Source organism: Crinia signifera, chromosome 2, assembly GCF_055691185.1.
Source record: "Crinia signifera chromosome 2, ASM5569118v1, whole genome shotgun sequence".
NCBI lineage: Eukaryota > Metazoa > Chordata > Amphibia > Anura > Myobatrachidae > Crinia > Crinia signifera.
The window spans coordinates 272,330,433-272,349,809 of NC_139218.1; the positions used below are offsets into that span (position 1 = coordinate 272,330,433).

General features: G+C 46.6%; 2 protein-coding genes across 4 annotated transcripts in view; one reads left to right on the forward strand and one right to left on the reverse strand.

Moving 5' to 3' along the window:
* Positions 1 to 1,102: 1,102 nt before the first annotated feature.
* LOC146057415 (uncharacterized) lies at positions 1,103 to 5,461 on the reverse strand. Its single transcript, XM_083168639.1, has 3 exons — positions 5,013 to 5,461; positions 3,818 to 4,239; positions 1,103 to 2,901 (listed from the first exon to the last, which is right to left on the reverse strand). Exons 1-3 carry the CDS (start codon positions 5,065 to 5,067, stop codon positions 2,356 to 2,358), a joined length of 1,023 nt encoding a protein of 340 aa, XP_083024765.1. The 5' UTR covers positions 5,068 to 5,461; the 3' UTR covers positions 1,103 to 2,355.
* A 7,159-nt stretch (positions 5,462 to 12,620) lies between these two features.
* TPP2 (tripeptidyl peptidase 2) overlaps positions 12,621 to 19,377 on the forward strand; it is a 75,659-nt gene continuing 68,902 nt past the window's right edge. For 2 of the 3 annotated variants that reach the window (XM_083168640.1, XM_083168641.1), the window contains exons 1-3: positions 12,624 to 12,839; positions 14,836 to 14,964; positions 18,126 to 18,221. In XM_083168640.1, the coding sequence (XP_083024766.1) occupies positions 12,672 to 12,839; positions 14,836 to 14,964; positions 18,126 to 18,221 (393 nt within the window). In that variant the 5' untranslated portion in view covers positions 12,624 to 12,671. Of the gene's footprint in view, positions 12,840 to 14,835; positions 14,965 to 18,125; positions 18,222 to 19,377 lie in introns of all 3 variants that reach the window. The other variant, XM_083168642.1, reaches the window with a different exon arrangement.

A 19,377-nucleotide genomic window follows, 5' to 3' on the forward strand; every position in this document is an offset into this window, starting at 1 on the left:
AGTGCTTGTCATCTCACCTCTCCTTCCGTCTAAAACCCCTACACCTCTCACTTGCTCCTTCCCTTCGACTCTCCATTCCCATCAGCCCTGCACCACTCACTCCTTCCTCTCCTTCCCCGTGTCTCTTTTTCTCCATCACTCCTGCTCCTCTCTGTCCCCATAACCTCCTGCATCTGCCACTCGCTCCCCATGTCACCCTTGCATATTTCACTTGCTCCCCCCTGCAACTCTCCTTTGCTTGCACCTCTCCACCCTCCTGTCACCTCTCACTCCCTTCTTCCCTGCACCTCTCCATCCCCATCACTACTGCACCTCTCACTGTCCCTCCACCTCTCCATCCCCGTCAACCCTGCCCCACTCACTCCCTCCACCTTTCCTTCCCCACTACATCTCTCACTACATATCTCACTCTACTCACTCCACTTCTATGTCACCACTGCTCCTCTCACCTCCTCCTCCTCTCTGCCCCAATCACTGTTTGAACCTTAGGCCTCGTACACACCAGAACGATCACGATCGTGCGTCGATCGTGAACCGATTTGCTGTGAACTTCTCGGGAGCGCTCCCCCGGGCCCAGACTCACGATTTGCATAAGATGGTGTATTTTTTTACTTACGATCGTCAAACGATCGCGAGTCGTTTGCGATGGTCGTCCGACTGTCGTTTTGGTGCATCGTGTGTGCACAGTGACTGTCGTTTTTGAAATTTAAATAATGGGCAGGACTAGTTGTGGGGTACAAATAACAGCAGCCATTTTAGATCTGTGCATTTGTGCTTTGTGACTAGTGAGGCTTGGTGTATACCTGCTGAACGCTGTACATAGCTGTTTGCTCTGCTTTGTTTTTGCCTGGCATTACAAAGTGTGCTTTTCCTGTGTCCATTATGCAGTCTGCAGTGATGGATTCTTACCAGCAAGATTTTCTGCTTTCCTATGCTGTGCTCAGGGTGAGGCAGCTGAGGGCCCAGCGTAGAAGAGCTAGGTCATGCTGGACCAAGCAGTGGCTGCTGAGCCGTCAGGCTCGTTCTCACATGCCACTGCTCCTGGAAATTCGTGAGAATAATCCCAATGATTATAGGAATTTCTTACGTTTGGATGATGCCACCTTCCATGAGTTGCTGAGTCTCGTCACCCCCCACATCCAGAAGCAAGATACCAAGTATCGCATGGCTATACCTGCTGAGGAGCGGCTGGTGGTGACCCTGAGGTTTCTGGCTACAGGACGGTCTCTGGCTGACCTGAAGTTTGGATCCCTCATCTCCCCGCAAGCTTTGGGCCTCATCATCCCCGAGACCTGCAAAGCAATCGTGAAGGTACTGCAGCACGAGTATTGCAAGGTAAGGAAAAATACACCACACACTTGTAGTGAAAACATATAATGTTTTATTAAAATAAATCAAACTTTGACATCCACACATTTTTAGTTTTCCTTTTTTTTGGATTAAATACAAATGGTACAAAAATAGAACCCATTGATACGCATAACTGCAAACTGTTCCAAAGTGCAATAACATGTCCAAAAATATATAAAACATTTCACTTTTCTGCCTTGAGGTACGGAGCAGTAGAACACACAGTGCTTGTGGCGCAGATAATCAAAGTACCTTCATGCACACGCGGTGCATAGTGCAGAAGCAGTGGTCCCGGCCCCATTGCTCCGCACCATGCGCCACGTGAGCATGGGCTTTATCTGCGCCACAAGCATCATGTGTCATACTGCTCCATGCATGTGCAAATGGCAAAAGTGTCATTTTAGAAACATTAGGTACGCATAATATAAAAATAGACCAAAGTGCTATAACAAGTCAAAAATTTTGTAACAAACTGAGCTTTAAAACCTACTGCCGCACTCACTAGAGGTACGGAGCAGTAGAACACACAGTGCTTGTGGCGCAGATAATCAAAGTACCTTCATGCACACGCGGTGCATAGTGCAGAAGCAGTGGTCCCGGCCCCATTGCTCCGCACCATGCGCCACGTGAGCATGGGCTTTATCTGCGCCACAAGCATCATGTGTCATACTGCTCCATGCATGTGCAAATGGCAAAAGTGTCATTTTAGAAACATTAGGTACGCATAATATAAAAATAGACCAAAGTGCTATAACAAGTCAAAAATTTTGTAACAAACTGAGCTTTAAAACCTACTGCCGCACTCACTAGAGGTACGGAGCAGTAGAACACACAGTGCTTGTGGCGCAGATAATCAAAGTACCTTCATGCACACGCGGTGCATAGTGCAGAAGCAGTGGTCCCGGCCCCATTGCTCCGCACCATGCGCCACGTGTGCATGGGCTTTATCTGCGCCTCATGCATCATGTGTCATACTGCTCCATACCAACAGGGCAAGAATTGGTTTTACAATTCGCGTAAAACCGGAGGGTCCTGCTCTCCTGTGAACTCAGGCAATAATGAGGTGTACAGGTGGGTATAGCGGGCTGGAGTTGAAGGTTGTGCGGAGGATGCTTGGACAGGTGGAGATTGATTTGGCAAAGTGGAAGGGACTGGTAAGGGTGCTGGGGGAGTAGGCCCTGGTGGTTGTTGGCAAGGAAGAAGGCCAGCTATGTTGCATTCAAATGTAAGGCGGTCTAAACGGCCAAAAAACAATAGCTCTCTGCTTATGCGTTCAAAGGCCATTTGCTGGGTTGGACTCAGCTGGCGTAAGCCGTCAGACAAATATTTCCCGAAAGCATCAAATCGGTCGGGAGGCCTACGTAGAACCTGTTCGGCCCGTATCAGTAATTCCTCCTCTGGGTTGTCTATTTTCTTTTCCTTGCGGCGCGATTTTTTACAGGCCTGTTGTGTCGGTGTGGGTGTAGTGGATATTCCTTGCGATGTTCCTGGAGACTCCGACAATCCAGACAGGTCCAGGGTCGGTGAATGTTCTGTCTCTGCACTGTGTTGCTGTGGAAACAAATACAAAGTTCAATTTATTAATCAAGTTTATTTATTATTTCTACAGTTCCCTACCAGCGTGAAGGATTGGCAAAACATCGCTGCAGAGTTTGAAGAGACATGGAATTTCCCAAATTGTGGAGGAGCCATTGATGGCAAACACGTCCGCATCAACCAGCCTGCACAGAGTGGTTCCTACTACTTCAATTACAAGGGATACTTTAGTATCGTTCTAATGGCTGTGGTTAATGCGAACTACGAGTTCATCTTCCTGGATGTTGGCAGGAATGGGCGTGCTTCGGATGGTGGAACTTTGAAGGATACCAAGTTCTACCAGAGGCTCACCTCCAACACTCTTCACTTGCCGTCGGTCCAGGAAACCAAACATGGGCTCAATTTTGTGTTCGTGGCAGACGAGGCATTTGCCCTTCATGAGCACATCATGAAGCCATATGCCAAAAGGGGCCTGGACCACGACAAAAGAATTTTCAACTACAGGCTTTCCAGGGCACGGCGGCTTGTGGAGAGTGCGTTTGGTATCCTGGCAAGCCGTTTCCGCATTTTCCATACTGCCATCAACCTGAGGGTGGACAAAATAGACTGGGTCTTCATGGCGTGCTGTGTCCTGCACAATTTACTGCGCCGCAAGGAAAGACCACAAAGGCCTACAGGACCAGCACCACCAGAGGTCCCAGAGGAGCCAAAGGAGGTAGTGCAGATATCCTCTGTGGAAACGCCGGCGCAACAGTATAGGGGGACTACACGCGCCATGCAGGTTAGAGACCAGTACAAGGACTATTTTAATGGAGTGGGTGCTGTCCATTGGCAGGAGAACCACATTTAAGACATGTGTGGACTGAACCTATTCTCCGGGCCCAAAAAAATAATGAGGAAGGACATGTGTCAATACCGGGTCTGTACTTACCGACAATGGTTGGGAACTTTCATCCACAGTCTGCAACACCTCATCCCCCTCACTCTCCACCATGAGGTACAGTCCGGTCCTCTGTGCCTTCTGACTCAGGGTGAAGGTTAAGAGATTGTAGTACCACAAGGAGGTCTCATACACGTCGCCGGCTCCGGCACCACATCTCTTGGTGGTCTGCATTTTCTTATGCTCTTTTAGGAACACAGTGCGGAGATTTTGGATTTTTTTCCGCACCCACTCCGCATTGGCTTCAGGGTGATATGAACGGCTGAAATTGGCCAACTCATCCAGGGCATTTGCTCTTTTAATTTTGTTACTGTAGTCTTTGGACTTCGTCTTCCAAAGACATTCGTACTCCCTGTATTTGTCGATAAATGCTTCGACGAAGTCACGCTCCTTTGCCAGAGCCTGAGACATGTCTATAAGAAAATAGATAAAAAAAATTATTAAATGATTATAGTTTATATATTGTTAAGACACTTCTTTTATTTCAGGTTCACTTTTGTTAATATCACAATAAAGTTTTAAGTTTCACCAACCAGTTTCCTTTTTATTGTAAACAAGGTGATAGTGTACACAGCTTCATCTATTCCAGTGTTGGCCAACCTTGACACTCCTGCTTTAGTTGAACTACACATTCCAGCATGACCTGCTGTGGTTTTGCTATTTACCATTTACACACACAGATATATCACTGCACTGCATTGGTGGGCATCAAATGCACTGGGGGGAATTGGTGCGCAGCTAATGCATTGGTGGGCAGCTAATGAATTGGTGGGCATTGGCGGGCAGCTAATGCATTGGTGGCCAGCGGTGGGCAGCTAATGCATTGGTGGCCAGTGGTGGGCAGCTAATGCATTGGTGGGCAGCGGTGGGCAGCTAATGCATTGGTGGCCAGCGGTGGGCAGCTAATGCATTGGTGGGTAGCTAATGCATTGGTGGGCAGCGGCGGGCAGCTAATGCATTGGTGGGCAGCGGTGGGCAGCTAATGCATTGGTGGCCAGCTAATGCATTGGTGGGCAGCGGTGGGCAGCTAATGCATTGGTGGGCAGCGGTGGGCAGCTAATGCATTGGTGGCCAGCGGTGGGCAGCTAATGCATTGGTGGGCAGCGGTGGGCAGCTAATGCATTGGTGGCCAGCTAATGCATTGGTGGGCAGCTAATGCATTGGTGGGTAGGGAAGGTCCAAATACCTGTCTTCAATTTGGCTGTGCTCCAGGATCCTCCGTCACTGCTATCCTGTACCATCCACGAGTCTCACAAAATGGCTGCGGAGGGAGTGACCAGGAAATGAGTATAAACAAGCAGGATCTGACGACGGTCTGACGAGGCAAGTGCACACGATCATCTCTTAATCTGCATACAATCAGCCCCCAATCTGAGGTCGGATTGACAGATCTTTACTGCAGTAGGTAGGATCTTCAATCCGACCTACGACCGGCGGGTACGCGCATCGGATCGGAATTGTGGGCTTAAAACAAAAGATTTTGCACCAATCTATAGCAAACGCTCGTACGACCCATCGAAATCGGAGGTTTTTATGCCAAATCGTCCTGGTGTGTACGGCCCCTAAAATAAACATACATTTGATTAAAGGGAAGGATTCCCAAGACTATCAAACTCCAAGGATTATGTCTTTCAAATTTACATCAGGCTATTAAGAGCTCAGCACCACTTATCAAGACATTACCACCCCCCCCCCCCCCAAGCTGGTCACATGCTTGTCCATAAATCAAGTATTAAGTTTCCATTTTATACATTTGTACTTTTACCATACCTCCCAACTTTCTCCGCGCCTGACCCGGGACACAGCTGATCCGTGCCGAAGGCGCGCCAAAATTTTCGGGGCGTGACCTAATTTAGGGAGCGTGGCCTATACTCACGGCTCTCCGCGAGTCCACGCCCCCATTTTGCCGCTATGGGGGCATGACCCAGAGGCTCTGTGAGCCTCTAGCCATGCCCCCAGCTCCCTGGCTGCGGGAATAAACGCTGTGCGCATGCGCACAGCGTTTATTCCCCGCTGCATAGCAGCCGACAGGGGGGACTCCCAACAGCCCCCCTCACCGCAGGACACTGCCGACTGCGGGACAGGCCCTGACTGTCCCGCTGTAATCGGGACTGTTGGGAGGTATGCTTTTACCGTATATATTTGCTCTTAGACTGTACGGGTTGTACATGCCATTGGCCTCACATCCTCCACTTTTCATAATAGGTCCTTGCTTTCTTTATTTCCCAGGCAGCCAGCCATACATGCACACACACTATACACCAGGTGTCTCCACTCCGTCCTCCTCCTACGGACCTGGCGACGTGGAGCCTGTGGTGTAGTCCCAGTACTAGGAACCATGTGTATCGAACCCCTCCAGCATGGGCCGCTCCTGACACACAACACCCGAACAGGTAGCTATGGGCTGGGAGGGAGGGAGGAAGTGAGGGCTCAGCAGATTGGACTTGGCTAAGCATCATATATCTGTGCTGCACTATATGACCAGCACCAGTCAGCTCTAGAGAGGGTAGATGAGAGCTGACCCCAAAGCTGTATGTGGGGATTCGAATGTGGCCTCTCCTAGGTTCATGTAAATAGCTAAAGGTGACTGTCTGTCTCCCCCCCCCCCGCCCACCTTTCTCTCTTGCTCCTCCCCCTCTCTCCCCTCAGCCATATCTCTTTCTCCCTGACACTCTCTCTCCTCTCATTCCCTCTCTTTCTCGCTCTTCTCCCCTGAGACCCTCTTTATCTCTCATGCCCCTCATTCTCCTGCTCCCCTAAGGGGCATAATAGGGACAATGGTGGTGGGGGGGCTTTCAAGAATCTGCTATGGGGCCCACAAAGATCTAGTTACGCCCCTGACCATATCCAAAATCTTCTGCAATTTTTGTAACCTCTAGGCAGGCCAGACCTCTTGCCCTCTCTCCTATCCTAGCTGCCGCTGCTGGGTCCATCTCCTTCAGGGTTGCCTACCCTCACGGAATGAACGGGAGTCTCCCTCCCGGATTCAGGGGGGACCCCCGCTGCGTCCCCGATCGCGGCATTTAAATGCCGCAATCCGCGGGTCTCAGGAGGGGGCAGAGCTAAAATGGCGAAATCACGCCACGGAGATACGCAAATTCACCTGTTTACCATCATGGGGCAAGGCTTAGTGATGTCACGCTCAAGCCACGCCCCCGAGCAGCTGCTGAAACTCTCCTCTCCGGGCTTCTCCCGGAGAGGAGAATATTAAAGTCGGCAACCCTGATCTCCTTTTCTGCAGCTTGCGCTCATGGAGCAGGCTGCAGCTTCACATATTGAAGAAGTCAGCCATTGCAGTCCAGCATGGCTCAGCAGCACTGGTGGCTGTCACTGACACAGAGAGCATCGCTGTTAGTGATACGAGCTGTGGCGGCAGTCACCCCACCCTGTTAGTCCTGCTCTGTGCTGGTGATTTGCAAGAGGTTGGGTGGGATGATGCTAATCACTGGCAGGTGTTCCCCTGGAAATATGTATACTTGGGTTGAACAAAGCGTGCCCTCCAGCATCCAGGGCTCTAGGCAAGTGCCTAAAGGTAGCTCCGGACCTGGGTGAGCAGAGGAAGGAGTTGATACCAAAGACACACCCAGGGTTTTTAGACTGGGATATGGTGTTAATTAAGTATGACTGTGTGGGTATCGGACGGGATCCCGACTGTCAAAACGCCGACAGCCGGGTGCCCGACGGCCACCCGCTATTTTCCCTTGTGGGGGTCCACGACCCCCATAGAGGGAGAATAGACTAGGTGGCCACCATGCCCGCAAGGGGCTTTCTTGCGCTTGCCATGCTGTCTGATTCCGGGCAGACGGGATCCCGACGTCAGGATAATGACTGTCGGGATCCCGACTGTACCACACCCGACTGTGTAGTGAGGAACAGGACAGTACTATAGATTGTAAGTTTGCAGCACGGCCCTCTAACCTCCAAGTCTGTCTGTTGTTACCCAGTTTGTTTTATCACTGTCTACTATTGTAAAGCGCAACGGAATCTGCTGCGCTATATAAGAAACTGTAAATAATAATAATAAATAATAATACTGATGCATGACAGCATACATTTGAAATAGAGGAAGTCTGTTTTAGAATGTATGGTCTTCCACTATGGTTTAGCAGTGCCTGAGCATTTTTGCAGGTTTCTGATGCACTTGGGGGTTTATTCTGCTTGGTACGCTGGGACCGTATATGGGCAGATCAGGTTTTTTTTTTCATCTGGGCATGCGTAGCTTTCCCAATGCGCATGTACGGCGAACCGTGCACCACTCACGGACGGGTCTCTCTGCGAAAAAACCTGTCCGCAAGAGTACAGTCATTGTGGGTGGCATATGGGCGTTTTTATGGGAGCGGCCGGAATAATGAGGAAAACTGGGCGTAAACATGGGCGTACACGGGGGTGTGCACACAAAATGTCTGGTGCCACAACCGCCTCGATCGGTGAACGCACCGTGCATTTTGTACCAAAAACAGGCGGACGCCAAAGATAGCTCCAGACCACCCCTAGAGATACCGTATGAGAGCGGATGCCTGGGTCTGCTAATTAACGCTGATTACTACACCTGAATGTAATAAGTGATGCTGCAGCCTATTAAGTGAAAACCATGATTTCACTACCTGCAAGCCACACACAGCCCTCAAACACGGATCCGATACGTAATCCCGGCAGGCGGAATCCGGACCGCCGAAATCCCGACATGGGGGGGACGTGGATCGCCCCCCCTTGCGGGCTCGCTGCGCTCGCCACGCAGTGGGCCCGGTGCCTCGCTACGCTCGGCACGCTATTTTATTCTCCCTCTATGGGTGTCATGGACACCCACGGAGGGAGAAAGTTTCGGGATTTCGGCGGTCGGGATTCCAGTGTCGGGATTCTGAACGCCGGGATCCCGACCGCCGGCAAATTGACCGCATCCCCTCAAACACATTGGAAGCATATCTTTCTACACTTCTCTACATGTAAAGGTTGGTTTAATTTTAGGTAAGATTCATTCTAAGACCTGGTTATATATGTCAGGGTAGTTATTTTATAACCATCTACACCCATTCAGAAAGTGTTTTGGTATACTTTAAAAAGCAGGACACTCAATTCACAGAAGTCGACATGTATCAACTTTTTCACTGTAACACAAACATAACAGTTTTTTATATGGAAAAAGACACATAAACCACATCTAAAAGCAACAAGGATGTTTTTGGACTCAATTTCTACTTGCACTGTGGCGTACGCTCAGATATACGGAAGGTGTCGGTGTGAAAACGGACAACATCCATCCGTACACGGCGTACGCTCTGATGTACGCCAGGTATCGGTGGCTAAGAGGGAGATCCGTCCGTACAAGGTGGCGTACGCTCAAGTGTACGCCACTCCCCATTGTCGGTGTTTGTGACCGTCCGTGTGCGGCTGTTCTGTGGGCGGATTTTCGCTCACCGTCCGCGTATGGGAAACGTACGGCGAAACGGACCGTACGTACGTTTCACCGACCTAACCAGAATAAGGCCCTTGGTGTGCCAGGGTTGAGGTGTTGATCTGCAAGGGTGAATGGTCAGTGGGGCAACATAATTAAGATCAGAAGTAAGGGATATGGCTTGTTCAGGGCATAATTGAGAGAACAGGGGAGAAAAAGGAGTCAAACAGGGAGAATGGGGGGTGGTGTCAATAGCATCAATGTGACAATTAGTGATGGAAGCCTATTGCTGGCCATACATCAGACCAACTTTCCTCCAACGAGTTGGGGTTACGGTATAAATGTTTATAGGTTTACAGTCACTGTCGACATCTTGAAATGGGTGACATACCCAAGGTCGACTGACAAAATGTCAACACAATCTCATGGTTGATGTTTTTCACTTTTTGCAATGTCGACTTAAGTCATCATGGACATCGTATAAGTGTACCACGTCTCCTCACATGGCTCGCGCTTCGGCCACAGTGCACGGGTTGGGATCATTTGGTCTACAGCTTGATGGTCGACAGTCATTAGGTCGACACCATTGGGTCCACATGGGAAAAGGTCAACATAGGAAAAGGTCGACATGGTTCTAGGTCTAAAAGGTCATTAGTTCGACAATGTCTAGGTCGACAGTCAAAAGGTCGACATAGGGTTTTTCACTGTTTTTTGAGCAGACATGTGCCAACAGGTGGTATTTCATGCCCCACCATCCACTAGGGCGTGCTGGGAGAATAAAATAGTGTGCCTGACGCATTACAAGCACAGCAAGCGATGCGAGGGGATGTGGTTCACTTGAAACTGTGTCCAGTGAAAAACCCCATGTCGGCCTTTTGATTGTCGACCTAGACATTGTCGAACTAATGACCTGTCAAACTAACAACCTGGCGAACTAATGACTTTTCGACCTAGAACCATGTCAACTTTAAACTGTGTACATGTCGACTGTGTTGACATTCAGGTAAAAAAAACAGTGAAAACCCCCATGTCGACCTAGACATTGTCGAACTAACAACATGTCGACCGTTTCCCATGTCGACCTAATGACTGTTGACCATAATGCTGTTTACCAAATGATCCCAACCCGTATTGCTACCATAGTTGCTGGCCACGGCGCAGTGTTCTCTATTTTATTATATATTGCATACACTAGTTGGTTGGATGGAATGAAATTCTGGTACTGGATGGGAACAAATGGAATTTGTACTGTAGTTGAACTTGTTTGATTTAAACAATTTGACTCAATGTTTTTGTCAATTTTCCTGGGTTTGTGCACAATTGTGGATTGTCATTTGCTCCCATACAGTATTTTCAGTCCAACCAACCAACTAGTTGGATGAAAGTTGGTCTAGTGCAGGGGTCCTCAAACTATTTTGCTCTGGGACCCCATCAGACATAATGACAGAACTTCAGCACGGTACTGCAGAAGGTCATCACATCACATGTCTAGTCAGCAGACAGCACATACATGGCAGCATTGTGGAGGTACAGAATGATGGGAGGAGTCTAAAATCAGACGATTCAACAGATCGTTCAGATTCCTTGAATCAATGACTGAGATTAGAAAAGTTATCAGCCTGATGGTCAGTAACATGGGGTCAGGACCCCATACTGAGAAGGCCAGGACCAACTTTGGGGTCAGGACCCACAGTTTGAGAACTGCTGTTCTAGTGTATCGCCAGCATTAAGAAGTAGAGACGGCAACTTCTCTGAGGGGAAAAAGTTGCAGCCGATGCCCCATGGGAAGGTCCCGTGCAGTAGGATTGCATGCGATCCATTTCCTGCTGCCAGGAGGCTGTCCGAATGAGAGTTCGGACACACAATAATGTCTGATCTCCGCACGGGACCGAGCGTTGGATCGGATCTAGGGCCTAATTCATGTTGGTTCAAAGATCGCTGCTTACCAAGCACTAACACGCATTCCCATTGTCCATCGCCATCTGCCCCTTCCTGCAATGAATAGCCCGGTGAGTGTGTAAGTCACCAAAGCCGTTTGTTGCCGAGGTCTGCACATGCGCAAGTACATACTTGTGCAGACCCCCAAATATTGGAACGTGGCCGAATTCGCTTTGAGTGAACGTGAATCAGGGCCCTAATGACAAACACATGGAATTTGGCCACTCTTCATTGGATTTCTCAGCCCGATCCATCGGAATCGGGTGAAAAATGGCTAAATTGTATTAGTATATGGCCACCATTATACTCAATACAAACCCAATTAGCATTTTTTAGCACAGCAGCTGCTTGTGCCGATTATTCTAATTTTTTGCACATTTGTACAATGATCAATTATCGAACGACTGTGCGTGTTACGGATCAAAGTATGCATTCGCAAAGGCCAAACAGCGTAATAAAACAGCAATTCTTTTAATCATAATTCCCTTACAACTTGACTGAAACAAAACTGCTGTGTTAGGAGATGGTAACTGGTTCTTTTTTTGAGAGTCAGAAAAAAAAAAGAAGCAGACATTCCCGGGTATGGGTAAAAACCGGACCAGGACAAAACCGCCGGACCAGACATCAAACTCTGCATTTTGGAGCTTGTAGCGTCCGGTCCGGGGGGTGTCCTGCCTGTGACACCTGTCACCAGGTAGATGAGGAGGGGTAGAATAAAGTCTCCCTGTATGGGCCGGGCATGTAGCAAAAACCGGACGGTCCGGACCACAGGGGGAGGTGGGGGGGGCTGTAATCTCCCCTTCCCCATGTCCCTGATGATAGCTATCACAGGGACGACCCCCCCCCCCCCCCCACAAGACACCCCCGAACCGGACCCTATAAGCTCCGGACTGCAGATTTTGATGTCCTGTCCGGCGGTCCAGAGTCTAGTCCGGTCTTTACCTAGTCCCGACATTCCCTGGCGTTTTCAGGGAATTTGTGTGACCTCTGCTCTGGCCTTGATTAGCCTGTTTCAATCGTACAGTAATGAAAGGGGCAGAGTTATGCACAGACTATACACTGGAAAATTATTATATAAGTTGCATAAGGATTTGCAGCTGGCCACCGATCGGAAATAGTTTTCCAAGCCATTCGCAGACTTGCTTGGTGGACACTATCTGATTCGCTAGCCTCTGCTAAATCGCACAGCAGCATAGCCACCACAATGAACTCATATCGGCTGCATACAGATCGGAATCAGGGCCGCTGCAGGAATACGCGAGGTACAGGTAGAAATGTCACCACCACAGGTACGTCCTGGCTGTGAAGTGAAGTGACCGCGTCGAAAAGTATGTACTAGTTCCTTCTTCCTGCCATTAACGATCAATCCCTAAAACCAATCAGGGCCAGGGGCGTGGCTTAGTGGTTTCGGTTTCCGTCTGGATACTGGCTGTGAGGCGGCGCTGATGCCGGAAGGTGTCGCTGTTGGTGTATTTGGATCATCTGCTATCCGGCGAGACCCTCTTCCTCCTTGTCATGATCATGGCTGCCTGTGCAGAAGAACCGTTCCCTTTTCATGGGCTTCTCCCCAAGAAAGAGACCGGCGCCGCGTCTTTTCTCTCTCGGTACCCGCACTATGATGGGCGTGGGGTGTTGATTGCGGTGCTCGATACCGGAGTCGATCCGGGGGCTCCGGGGATGCAGGTACCTGATCTGATGCATATCCTCAAGCTGTTCTTCCTACCACGGTCGCTATAATAAATGTGTGCGCCTTCTAACCCCCTGTGGTACATACAACTGTACTGCACATGCATGATGGGGTTGCAGAGTCTGTATCTAGTGCAAATTACAGGGGAACCGGATGTCAGCTGTGTGTGTGTGTGTGTGTGTGTGTGTGTGTGTGTGTGTGTGTGTGTGTATGTGTGTGTGTGTGTGTGTGTGTGTGTGTGTGTATATATATATATATATATATATATATATATATATATATATATATATATATATATATTAGTGTGTGTATTATGCCGGCACTGTAGCCATGCTGGTGGCGTTTCAGCCTCTTTTATGAGGCTTTTCTCAAAAAACAGCTTACACGTTTTTGTGTAAGCTGTTTTTTGAGGAAAGCCTAATAAAGAGGCTGAAACGCCACCAGCATGGCTACGTGTTGAAGTCCTGAGTGCCGCGGTCTACAGAAAATATATATATATATATATATATATATATATATATAATCACTTAGAATCAGGGCACTCACCAAGCAGCTGTAAGGCAATGCTTCTTTTTATTATTCCATAATGTACAACAAGTATGCCTTGGCATACTTGTTGTGCATTATGGAATAATAAAAAGAAGCATTGCCTTACAGCTGCTTGGTGAGTGCCCTGATTCTAAGTGATTTTACATTTGGACCATAAGCTGTGCTTGTGTGACTGACGTGAGCACCTCCGGATGAAATACTAAACCGTGAGTGCATTGGGAATTACATTATTAATTTTATATATATATATATATATCTGGGACAGCAATACAGCTCCACAGCCATTACCTCCTGTATGGCTGTGGAGCTGTATTGCTGTCCCAGGTGTCGTCTTGACAAAGGACTGACTTATGTCCGAAACGTCGACTAATTGACTGGTCTCACTGTGGTGATGTATTGAAATCTTTATTGCTGGTACTTTTGGAGTGTGCACACTTGGTTGATTTACCTGGATCAGCCCCCTGGAACTATATTTGGTACACTAGTGGTGCTTTAAGTGGAGCACCCCGCTGTTGTCTCTGGATTGAGAGTGCAGATTCTCGCAAAATATATATATCTATATAGATAGATAGATAGATAGATATATAGATAAATATAGATATATATACTGGGCGAGGATAGCCGAAAACAAGGGACCCGTTTCAGGGGAATCCTCGTTGTCAGATGATTGCGAGGTTCGTGGCCCACTGCATTTAGCTGCGAGTCTCGCTGTTTTGGCGGCTGAACATACTGTTTCCACTTCCTTTTAGAAACCCAGCGAGGTGGAAACGGCGTGTGCAGGGGGGTCAGTTGAATATTAAGCTGCGATGGCAAGCGTTTAGCACTGCTCGCTAAAAGCATTAAATACTGCCCACTGTGTGAGCTGTCCAGGGGTGGATAGTGTGTGCACTGCTTGTGGGGGGTGCATGAGCTGCATGCATCTTCCAGGGGGTAAAACACTGTGCCTGAGCTGCGTGTACTGTCCATGGAGAGGGGGGTGTCACACCATTGCTGGTTACTAACCATTTGTGGTCAATACTAGATCTACCTATGTTCAGAGTTACCTTTTGCACATGGCATAGGGCTATTCGTGGCTAAACCCCATCTATTTGGGCACAATAAAAAAAAGGATTTGTTACCTCAGATATCCCGTCACTTTAGACAAAAAATTGGGCCAGCTGAAACAATGTAATCACCCCATGTGACTGCAGTTAAATGGTGCTAAAACCAATCAGATGCTTAAAATGTATTTTGAAAAACAACAGGTGCTGATTGTTTGGAGCACCATTTAACCTCTGGAATAAGTGATAACAAGGATATTCCTTATATTGACCCCTTACTTTCTTACCATGGAAATGACTAGACATGAGTAATTTCCGGTGTAGATGGTATGGTATAGAAAATAACTAGCATATCTGGTAATTCACAAGTGGTTCTTTTTTTCCCTCTCTTCTCTTGCTTAAGCAAACCTCAGATGGGAAGCCCAAGATTATTGACATTCTAGATACAACAGGAAGTGGAGATGTAAACACCAGTACTATACTTGAGCCAAAAGAAGGAGTAATAGTTGGCCTGTCTGGGCGGACTTTAAAGGTACTGTATATACTTTAGTGTGGCTTAGATTCTGTATGTATGTAGGTGTATTATATTAGGTCGCCATGTAAATAGGTCATTATGAGATTTTCATGTCTTTTTTTTTGGTGTCATTGTGGGACCTGACCTTGTGGACCCTCAATTAATGTTCCTTTTCCACATCAACCTTTGACTAAAAACCAAACATTTTCAGGCACGTTGATCTCTATCTAAAGTTGTCTTCAACTAGTTAATTTGAAATGTTTTGCAATTTCTTTTTAGACAGATTTAAAGAAGGTGTATAGGGAGTACATACTGTCCAAAAATTGTCTGTGGGGTGCATAATTGGCTCAATAAAATCATTTATATTCGCAACATGACCTTATTACATTTGTGAGCAAAACAATAAAAAATCTGTATCTGAGCAGGGCAGCGGCTATTTCAAATCTTGAGGCGGCTCATGAGCCAATCAAAGCTTCTGGTCCGACAGCCAATCAGGAGCTACCACTGCTGCTCCTGACCATGAGCTCGGATTAGCTCACGTTTTGAAATAGCTGTGGACCTGCTCTGATACAGCTTGGTGTGTTGCCCACCGCTCTGCCCAGCTGTTGCCATTACCGCAAGCGCACCACTCTGCCTAGCCAGGGGAATGCTAGGTGGCAGGATGCACCTTTTAAAACTGGTCACCAGTAAGCAGACTCTGGTCACCATTTGTCGAGCCCTGGATTAGTTTATAGGTAAACTAATAGTTTCATAGTTTATAGACATTGCTTTACTAGTAGCCCATGGAGATAAAAAAAAAAAAAAAAAAAAGGCATGATCTAGGTCACTGGACCTCCTCTGGGAAAAATGCAGTCACAAAACTAGAATAATGTTACATTTGAAAATATGACCATGGGAACGGCTGAAGTATCATGACATTTTGATTGGCTTGTGCCTAATGTCAATTATACAGTAAGTACCGCCCACCAAAAAGAAATGAAAGGAAAGGCAGCCTCCCAATGCTGGAACTTGCTGTTAGCCAGAAAAGTAGAAAAATAGGGGCTTATGAGCAATCGGACAATGAAGGTAGGTGTTTCTTTGATCTGTAATACAGGTCATGCGAGACTTGGAGAATTGGAGTCTGCAAACCTTGGATGCCCAGTAACTGATCCCCATTTGTACGTTCCAATAGTAGATGCTGGCTGGTCTCTCATCCTGCAGTGTCTCACCTAGGTAATGTTTTCTGTGGCAGTTAGGCGTTGTGTTAATTCTACATATTACAGAATGCCCAGTTCAGCATCTTTAGCTGTCCACCCCAATTATTGAGACTGCACATCTAGGGATGATGGTCAGGGAAATGCAAATAAACTTTATCTTCAGGATTACCAATTAACACGTAGGATGTCGTTTTTGGAAACGATCCAAATTTGCACTTACTCGCATGTTTGAAAATTGTTTTCCTTGTTTTTTGCCCAAAATCGCAAATGTAATTAAGTGCGGTTTCAGGGGTGGAAATGGAGTTCACATGTGAATTCTGGCGGGTTTTTTTTTTCTTACGGAAATTTTATTTTTCTACACATGGTAATGTGCGTTTTTTTGGTCATAATTAAGAAAAGCTGCATGGGGTCCCCCCTCCTGAGCCAAACCAGCCCCGGACTGTATGAGCCAGTCCCGATTCCAAAAATATGGGGGGGGGGGGGGACGACGACGGGTCCCCCTGTATTTTGGAACCAGCACCAGGCTCCAACAGTCAGTGGTGTCATGCCACAGCAGGGGGACACTTTATATAAGGTCCCTTGACCATACCATGAGCACCGTCACTGGTCAAGGGGGCTCCCCTATCCAGGGCTGAAGTCTCCTGTCGGGAGATGGCTGCGGGAGATTGAATACCCCCCTTAATGTGCAACTTAAATAGCAATTCACACACTATTAAAAAATATATATATTTTTTAAACGTGAACATTTTTTTTTTTTTTACCAAAATTCACAAAAGTCAGAAAATTGCATCCACTACATGTAAACCCAAAAATGAAAGCAAACAGGTTTACTCAGGACCAAGTGTAAAAAGTTAAATCTTTATTGGTATGGTCTAAAAAATAAGTCCATGTACATTGTCTAGACACAATTCCAAGGGTTTTCGGACTCCATGCATCACCCAAGTCCTGCTTTCTTTTTCATTTGGTAACTCTATTAAAGTTTGAAAGTTATAATGATCCATCGAATACATGAAGTATTAGAGTATAGGACTGAATACTGAGATATATATTCTATACTGGCACATGACTCTCCTAATGTGTTGGGTTAGTTTAGCTTCAGGATATTGATGAGCTGTGTAAAACCAGAGGAGACCAGTAGGATGATACAGAGTTTGGAGCACAATGGGTTTAAGTTACAAAAACTGCGCTAACTTTTGTCAGTTGTTAAGGCTTGATGCAGCAAAATGCATAGCTGCATATATTAATTTGCCTTCTCACCACGTGCAGTTTAATTTTCCTGCCTACACTGTCTGTCTTTGCTTTGGTGCTTCTTACACACTCTGGAATACAGACCAGTGTGCTTGAAGCAACACCCCAGGCAGGAAAGAAGGACTGCTTGATGGTAAGTATCCTGTGACATAAATGGGACTTGCCAAAAGCATATTGATAGAATTCCAGGTTGGAGACCATGGACTACCTATCTTGCGAACTTTATTGGACTAAAAATTGCCATGGCGGTAAAAAAATATAGGTCAGTGGTCATTTGAGCACACAAGCCTTGTTTCAGGAGCAATAGGGATACATTGCTGCAAAAGAAGGTTTAGGGTAAGGGATGGATGGGATTTTCCATATCGTGTTGCCTGGGTTGGTCTTTTGATTGCTGGCATCCTGACTGCTGGGATATCTTATGTATCATCCCCTGGGAGCAAATGGGTACCAATGAGCTCTGAGGGTAAGGGCCTACCAAAGGAGAAGAACGCAACTTGCTAGTTCTAGACATTAGTCATTTGACAAGATCAACTGCTGTCACATTTTATTGAGAAGAGATGTAGCAATTTCCTTTTATCCTTTTTTCACTTAAGCATGATTATCTATAATGTACATGGTTTACTATATCAGTTTGCTACAATTGTTTTCTGTCTTCCTACCCGCTTTCATTATGTACGTTGTTTCAGCATGTTGGTATTAGAAGTAACTGGCTACAATTTTTTTTTCCAACTGTAGATTCCCACAAGCTGGATAAATCCATCTGACCAATATCACATCGGTATTAAGAATGGTTTTGACTTTTATCCAAAGGCTCTCAAGGAGCGACTACAGGTAATACTTATTGGCATAGAATATTTTTGCTTACGGAGCACAATACAGTATTTCATAAAGGAAATATCATTTAGAATTCTTAAATTATTTAAACATGACACCTGTCTGCTTTCTACTTTATGTGGTTAATGTGCTCAAGTGATCCAATAAAGGTGTACTTGATTATTCTGTTTCTTTCTTGCATTTATTCTAAAGCAAATACATTCATTAAATCCAATACTTTTGGAAAAGCAAAGTGTTTTTAAATGTATGACGTGTTCTCCAAGAATAGAGGATTTGGGAAAGCTGTTCTTTTCAGGGTTTGGAACACTTTATAGAAACACTGCTGCCAGAGTTTTTAAAGCAGATTGATTGAATATGTTGTTTGACAGCTTTTCCACTTTTGAAAGGTGTCACATTGGTGCTTTTCACACTTTCATTTTTCTAACTTGTGTCTAATTTTGATAGCATTTCATTGGATCTGAAAATGCATCATAGCTTATAATGAGCCCTGAAAACACTGCATCCTAGGGACTGCTGAAATTTTAATTTACACCAGTGCATTGTATAATTGTTAAGGTGTGTACACACGGGGCAATACGATCGCTGGCAATATATTGCTCAGCAATCATATTTCTCAGTGTCCCATTTTCATCTGCAACCAGAGATGGTCGCAGATGAAAATATCACACTGCCGGGAGAAGAGGCAGTGGAAGTCACTGGTTGGAGGAGCATGCTCCTCCGACCAGCGACCATTCAGGGTCTGAAAACCTGGAGCGCGCACGCAGCGATTTATCACTGGTGCACATTCCAATCACTGGCAATATGGTCGCTCAGCGACCATTTTTCCAGCGACATGTGCTATAATCGCCCCCGTGTGTACGCACCATTAATCTGATACTGTGGCATTTTAAAAACTGGTTTAGCGTTTAAACTTTTAAAAGTACTTCTGGTACTTGTGTATTTTGGCGGCGCCCATCGCATCGCATACCATAAGGCATACGATGGTATGCGATGCGATATTGTACAATGCCATACAATTTTAAAATTGTATGACATTGTATATGGCATACAATGCCATACAATGTGATGCGATTTAACATTGTATAAGCACCCTAATGGGTGCTTACAATGTTAAATAAATGCACGCCACCCCCCCACTATAAACGTGAACCCG